At 43.1% G+C, this 7,798-nt stretch overlaps 1 protein-coding gene across 2 annotated transcripts in view; it reads left to right on the top strand.

Moving 5' to 3' along the window:
• Positions 1-7,798, top strand: part of CNGA1 (cyclic nucleotide gated channel alpha 1) — a 48,907-nt gene that overhangs the window by 30,231 nt on the left and 10,878 nt on the right. For both annotated transcript variants that reach the window (XM_012808088.1, XM_012808089.1), the window contains 3 exons: positions 1,510-1,630; positions 2,608-2,715; positions 3,631-3,693. In XM_012808088.1, coding sequence (XP_012663542.1) covers positions 1,512-1,630; positions 2,608-2,715; positions 3,631-3,693 — 290 coding nt within the window. In that variant the 5' untranslated portion in view covers positions 1,510-1,511. Of the gene's footprint in view, positions 1-1,509; positions 1,631-2,607; positions 2,716-3,630; positions 3,694-7,798 lie in introns of those variants that run through there.

Below are 7,798 nucleotides of genomic sequence, written 5' to 3'. Positions count from 1 at the left end.
GCAGAGTTAAGTTATCTGTTTAAAATAGTTCATTATAAGAATTTTTTTGCATGCTTCATGGGCCCCTCAAATAAAAAACCACAAAAGATACACAAAAAATGAAAAGCAAGAAATTGTAACAGCCTTCCAAAGAAAATCATTTTTATGCAAAGGAAGACAGGAAAGAAGGAAGGAAGCCATCATGATAAAAACAGACACGTGGACCCATAGAACAGAATCCAGAGCACCAACATAAATCCACACATCTGTAGTGAACTCATTTGTGACAAGGTTGCCAAGAACATACAGTGGAGAAAGGACAGTCTCTTTGATAAATGGTGCTGGGGAAACTGGATATCCATATGCAGAAGACCCCTATCTCTTGCCATATACAAAAATACAAAAAAAAAACGGATTAAAGACTTAAATCTAAAACTCGAAACTACTAAAAGAAAACACTGGGAACATGCTCTAGGACATCACTCTGGGCAACGATTTCAAAGGCCCAGGCAACCAAAGCAAAATTGGACAAAAGGGACCACAGGTACTCATAGTAGTATCTAAAATAATAACTAAAATTTAATTTATTTAAATTACAATGTAATTATGTACTTATAATAATTAATAACTAAAAATTAATTGATTTAAAAAAGGCTCCCAAGTTTTCTCAAGGACTCCATCGAGGGACACCTGGTATGTACTGGGTCTTTAAGGGTAGGGATCAAGCTCCAGGCCCAGAGGATCAAGCACAGCTGGGGATTGTGAGGGGACATTCTCCACTCTGCATCCAGAGCCATCATGGCACTGAGGACTGGGTGGCAGGGGACAGCATCCTTCCTGGACTACTGGCATTCTCAGAGTTGGTACCATCAAATTGGAGAGAGGGTGCAACCAGGACGGTGGACAGAGGGAAGCTTAAGTAGGTGAAGAAGGCAACGTCCAGGGGAGCTGGAAAGAAATTCAGCTTTCACTCTCCCAGCTTTACCTGCTCTCAGGAAATAATATGCCCTGGCTACAGTTTAGGCCAGTGTGTTTCAAAATGTGTAGCTTGGAAATACATGATCAGAGTAATTTAAGGTACTTGCTAAAAATGTGGATCAGTTTGGTCCTTACTCCCTCTTAAGTTTGAAAACCTCTTGAGATCCTTTTTGTCTGAATGCCCATAGATTTTCACAGCTGATTATACCCACTTTGGTATTTTATTCTACTTTTTACTGTTGGCTGTGTACGCAGAGTTCCTATGGCTTTGTTCGACACCTACATTGCCTCACTATTTCAAAACTGGAGTAAATCCAAATTTTTAAAAAGTTCTATACCTCTGGTTCATCCTTACATTTTAAAAAGCTCACCCCAAAACTGGCCAATGGAAATTACAGGGATAGGCCATGTCAGTATTCAATGAAGGAATAATTCCTATGAAAAACTGGAAAAAAGTGTTACATGACCTTAGAACAATGTTAGAGTGAAACTTTTGATTAAATAAGTAAATATATAAAACTAGTCTTCCCACTCATATGACTTTCTCCTCAGATATGAAACTCATCATGAAGAAAAATATTATCAACACGCAACACTCCTTCGTAAATAAGACCAATGTGATTGTACCAGATATTGAGAAAGAAATAAGAAGGATGGAAAATGGAGCCTGCAGGTAAATCCATACATTTCCCCATGTATTTTAAACAACAGCCTTAATTCTTTAATGTAACTAGGTTTGATATCAATTTAACTTTCTAATTTGTAACCTTGAACTTTGCAGTGTATTTAGCTTAGTAAATTTATTTACACTTTGGAACACCATAACTAGTCTAACAAATGAACATAGATACTATTGTCATCACTTTTTTGGAAGCGCTTATTAAGCGCCTATGCCAAATATTTCTTAAGTCACTGGCAGGGCCTTTCCTCATGGGAAATTTCAAACCTAAAGGGATGACATTGCCGTGGATAAAGATAGAAAATTACATAGAATGTGAAATGCTAACATGATGTGAAAGTACAGTTTAAAATGATTAAACTCTGGGCAGTGCCTGTGGCTCAAAGGGGTAGGGCACTTGACCCATATGCCAGAGGTGGCAGGTTCAAACCTAGCCTCGGTCAAAAAAAAAAAAAGGTTAAGCCCTTGCGCTAGACTTTCTGAAGAAAATGCAATGTGTAAAATATTGATCATTTGTTTTTATATTAAAATGCATTGTGTTATACAGTGGAAAAAAATAAAATGGTGACCTTATAAATGAATATAATGTGTGTAACTGTGGTTGAAATCATTTTTAGTGGGTGGAAACAGAAAACAATTTAGTTTGTAAAATGGTATAACATCGTCTAAGTCTCAGATATTATACTTTGTATTGGATAAATATTCATGTGAACCAGTGCATCAAACAATAGGAGTAAGGAAAACCTAGAAAGTAGTTTCTTAATTAAACCCACTCTACTGAATTGTGCAGCATTCGGTATCATTCTGTGTTTTCTGTAGAGTTCTCAGTTCACTCTAACTAGAAATTCTTGTGTGTTAGTTTGAGAGGGAAGGGAAAGAAATGAGGCGACGGTTCCCCAATGAGAAATGCCCCTTTCCGCGGTGGTTGAAACCGTTTGTCTAGCTCACCTCTGCCCGCTATTGGCCCGCAGCTCCTTCTCTGAAGATGACGCCAGCGCCTGTGCATCTGATGAATCAGAGAACGATGCAAGGGGTTCTTTCAGACATAACTCACGCAGAAAGGGAGAACCATCGCAGAGGTGAGCGGTGTGAGGTGTCCTTGGGCATCTGTTTTTGAACTACTATGAGAATGAAAGTTCTATTTCTTTCACAGAGCAGGCTTGGCAAATGCTCCTGTTATCTAGACACTATGTGGCCACTTCTGCTCCTTGCCCTCTCCCTTTCTGGGAAACCGCCTCTACTTGAGGTTCATTCGTGGCCATGAGGTTCCAATTCATAAACCCTTTTGCTTCATTTTCCCTGAGACACATGTCTGTGCCTTAAGGAACCTTGTGTCCTGGTCCCTGATTCTTGCTAATTCCTTCTTTCAGGGACCTGAAGCAGTCACATATAAGAGGGTCGGCTGTCAGCCTCTAAAATGTTTATCCTCTTCCATCCTACTTGTAGGAAATAGAGAACTGGTGTGAGTAGCTAGAAGCGTAAAGCTCAAAATCCTTAGCAGGAAATAAAGCAGTTACGGAAATTTCACAGACAGGACTCCGAGGGCTGGGAAAGGCTGTGGCATTGGTGTGAGTCAGGAGTCCCCATACTATGGGACATAAATACTTTTTTCTTTTTTTCCCTTCTTTTTTTCTCTTTTAAATTTTTTCTCCACCAACTATTTCCAATTTTCCCACAGTTTTTATTTATCTCTTCTCCTCTTCCTTGACAGTCTTAGGTCCTTTTGGGAATTACTGGCATCCCAAGTTAGTTCACTCAAGCTAATTCTTGATATGAAAGTGACCAGTAGGCACTTAGTGACCACTTTGGTTTCAGGAACTGGTATGTGGCAGATCACACTTCATGGAGACTCTGTATTTTAAAAAAGATCATGTGGGAATCTGTAGTCATGAGCAGAAACTGAGAAGACTTTGTTCTTCAGGACTGTTTGCTGACCATGGACATGGTACAGATGGCGACTCTTACGATTTCACTGGATGTTTTTCATTTTCCAGGGAGCAGCACCTGCCTGGGGCCATCGCACTTTTCAATGTGAACAACAGCAGCAATAAGGAACAGTAAGTACATTTACAGTAGAAAACCAACGCTTTGCTTTTTAAAGAAAACCAGTAAAAAGGTAGGAATATATCTCAATCTGTAATAGGGCAAATATTTATTAGGCAAACTATTTAACACAATGGCAATGATATTCTAATATTTTGTTGTTTGGTTATTTATGTCTGAAAATGCAGCTGCACGTATTAGGAGTAGGATTTGTTTATGTATTGGTCTAAGGCAATGTGTCTTGGGTCAACTTTCCTAAGAGACCATCTCTGAGATGGAGGTTTGTGTGCAGAAGTTTTATTGGGGGTGCTCTTGGGAGCAATATAAGGAAGGGAGCTGGTGGGCAGGAATGGGAAGAGGGAGCAATTGACCCTGAGAGTGTCGTAGAGGTGATATAAAATGTGATTCCATGGAGAGCCCTAGGGCAGGGATGGCCCTTCAGAATTCTTCCATATTTAAGTGATAGGCCTGGGCCCTTGTTCCCGTGGACAGTCAAGGAGGCATAACCTTGAGCACTTGAGCATGGTGATTTCCTTCAGCCAAGGTCAGCCCAGCAAGGGGGAAACTGTGAGCTGTCAGCAATCACCACTCCTGGCAGGTGCGAATGAGCACCCGAGCCTTGTGTCCCACCACATCTGTGCAGCCCACCCATTCAAAGCTTATATCCACTTTGTCCATGTAGAAAATCCATTCCATCTGGAAATGCTTCTTCCAGGACTCTGATTGTTCTTTTTTCCTAGGGATTCTTATAAGAGGAAGGTTAATGGGATAAACAAAGGTCCCTATTTGTTTTGAGGTGTCAACTGATGTTCCTTATTCTCTTCTCTCTCCTGCTCATTCCAGAGTCCTCTCCCCCTTGGCCAGCACTTCTGCTGGTCTAGATGACTTACCTGAAGGAACAGTACAGACGCCCTGAGGGCTCTGTGCCCCTGCTCACCATGCCCTTCTCGGATCATGGCTACTGCTCCCATCCATTTACTACCGACACTGGGCTGGGGGTAGCAAAAGACACCACCGTGGATCACCTGGGTGCCAATATATCCCCCTTCCCTGCTGTGTGATGGCAGAACTAGCTCCTTCTGATGGTCAGGGTCCCCTTTTTGCCAGTATGGTGACCCTCTTCTCTGCCTATTGGTTTCTTGGCATGAAGGTCCCAGTGTAGCTGGAGGGTAGTCACAGCACAATGTTTAATGAAACTCTGTGTTCCCTGCTAGAAGCATGACCCCTCTGGGAACCAGAGAGCCACAAGCCACAAAGTCTAAAATTGCAGGACTGGAAGCACACCGTCCCTGTATGAGTCACCCCTGCCGTCTGCTTGGTTCCCAGACCTGCGCTTTCTAAATAGGCACCGCATGCCATCTCATCATCTTAGACTTAGCGTGGACTACTCAAGACACATTTGACTTCTGCAGTTACAACAGATGCTCAGACATGACTTGAACTCATCTTTTGTTATCAGTGTATACAGAGTATTACTATTTTTTTTTTGAGACGGAGTCTCACTCTGTCACCTTGGGTAGAGTGCTGTGGTGTCATAGCTTATAGCAACCTTAAACTCCTGGGCTCAAGAGATCCTCTTGCCTCAGCCTCCCCAGTAGCTGGGACTACAAGTGCCCACCACAACGCCTTGCTATCATATTTTAGTAGAGATGGGGTCTCGCTCTTGCTCAAGCTGGTCATGAACTCCTGACTTCAAGTCATGTAGCCGCCTTGGCCTCCCAGAATGCTAGGATTATAGGAGTGAGCCACTGCACCCAGCAAGTATTACAATACAGAGTTTTCCTTTTTAAAATATGTATACATTTTTGGTACCCTCTGTATATCTGTGTCCTAGAGGATGGCACCTCATCTTCCTAGAGTATGAAGGAATTCTGTGAGAGCATTCAGCTGTGCCCTCCAAAGCTACTCCATAACTCTATAATGTCAGCAGCAGCTGAGTGGTGTGCCCCTGTGATGGGACCATTGGATCTCATTTTCAGTGTCCAATGTCACATTTTCTTCACTGTAAAGTAGGTCCTTTGGTTCAAGTGGTGTTGCATAATATTCCATATAGGTTGACCCAGTGGTTAAGAAAAGGCAAACTAATACCCATAATATATATGTATATTTCTGATGCCCTTTCCGTGGTGGCAGGGTTCCAAGTAGTTAACTTGCCATCAAGGGACTGATTGCTTTCTTTAAGAGAAAGCATTATGTCTGCATCACTGGTAGGCTAGATATTCCCTCACGGGAGTAGTCAGATTGCCTTGTTGAGTGGGAAGCTTTGTACTGGCGGATACCCGGCCTTCATCTCTGCTCCTGCAGCAGCCCCATCCGTATCTGTGTCGTGCCAGCACTGGGGACGCTGATGGCAGAGCTGGCTTTGTCAGCTGGCTTGGGTCCTGCACCTTCTCCACGGTGTGTGCCGTCTGATGGGCATTATTGTGGGACACGAGGATTTCCAAACTTTGTGCTCGTCTTCCTAAGTCCATCCTAAGCCTCTTCTCTGGAGCTATTTTTCCTCATCTTTCAATTTTTTTCCACCCATGTCCCTGTCCAAGGAGCCAAGGCACTTGTGATTGCTCAGGAGTCCTTGTATGTTCCGAATTTGGGCCATTTCTTTTCCATACAAAGTAGAGCTATGTAGTCTTTGATGCTATGGCATTGGGAAGATTAACCTCACCACTGTCTTTCAAGGACAACTTTAGGGGGGGCTGTGATGTAGACATGGCTCATTTTGGGTGACATTCACATGCCACGCCAACCCATCCATGGGCCAGGCTTCATTAGCTGCTTCTCAAGAACCCCACATATGGCCGCAGGTGGGAGCTGAGACATAGGTGCTGATGCGACCGTGGTAGATGACATAGGGAAGGGGACGGAGCCACCTGCCTGGGCAGCTGAACTGTTCCCTCTGGTTCAGGCTCAATTCCAAGTCTTACTTCATCATATGATGGACTGATGTCCAACCTCATGACTGGGTGTTTCTGACAGAATCTCTCTTTATGGGTAGTTGTTTTATGTACTGTGGTTAGATTACCCCTGGGACTGATTAACAGAATATCATTGGTATAATATACTGGACTAGTGTGGTGTCTGAGAAATATCCAAATGGCTCTTCTATTCCCTCTAGACTCTGTCATGACATTAGGAAGGAGAGTTCACGTAACCTTGCTAGACCGTAGATATGCACTGTTTCCCGTTTCATGTGAAGATGGGCTCTTTCTATTCTTCTTCCCCGATAGGGATAAAAAATAACATTCACATGATTGAGCCAGAACCCTAGGTGTGTGACACCTAGATCAGGTGGACGTGTTATTTTCCACATACGGCAGAGCAGCTATGGTTAGGGTTATTACTTGGGGGATTTTTCATTAGTCTGCTGCCATCCACCAGGATCCATTTGGTTTCTGCGGGGGCCAAATGGTGAGTTGAACAGGGACGTAAGGTCTTTAAGAATTACACATTCTTTCCTCCCCAGGATGCAGTATTGCAAATGGCTACAGAATGGGAGTTAACTTAAGGGCTTCTTCTTGGTCTTAACCATTGTGATAACTGTTACCCCACAAGCCAGGAAACTAGTGGGAGTAGGGGTGGGCGATCTGCAGTGACCAATTATGTACATTCCACTTTTAGACTCAGGAATTGTATATATATATTTTCTACTTTTGCATTCAGGAATTATGTGCATTTTACATTCATATCCAGGAACTGGAGAAATAACCAAATAGTAGGTCTGTGGCTCCAGTGGAAATACCCTCGGTCATACCTTATCCAATATTCTGTTATTACCAGGCTGTCACTTTAATAAGGGGCTTTAGGCTTGGCACTTGTAGCTCAAGCGGCTAAGGTGCCAGCCACATACACCAGAGCTGGCAGGTTCAAATCTACCCCGGGCCTGACAAACAACAATGACAATTACAACCAAAATATAGCTGGGCATTGTGGCAGGCGCCTGTAGTCCCAAATACTTGGGAGGCTGATGCAAGAGAATTGCTTAAACCCAGGAGTTGGACGTTGCTGTGAGCTGTGATGCCATGGCACTCAACCCAGGGTGACAGCTTGAGGCTCTGTCTCAAAAAATAATAATAATAATAATGATAAGGGGCTTCAATCCCTGGATTGCAACAGCAAATTTGG

This window comes from Otolemur garnettii, unplaced genomic scaffold (genome assembly GCF_000181295.1).
Source record: "Otolemur garnettii isolate 467f Iridium unplaced genomic scaffold, OtoGar3 scaffold00083, whole genome shotgun sequence".
Taxonomy (NCBI): Eukaryota; Metazoa; Chordata; class Mammalia; order Primates; family Galagidae; genus Otolemur; species Otolemur garnettii.
The sequence above is the reverse complement of the archived record's forward strand: the minus strand, read 5'-3'. Positions and strand labels throughout refer to the sequence as shown.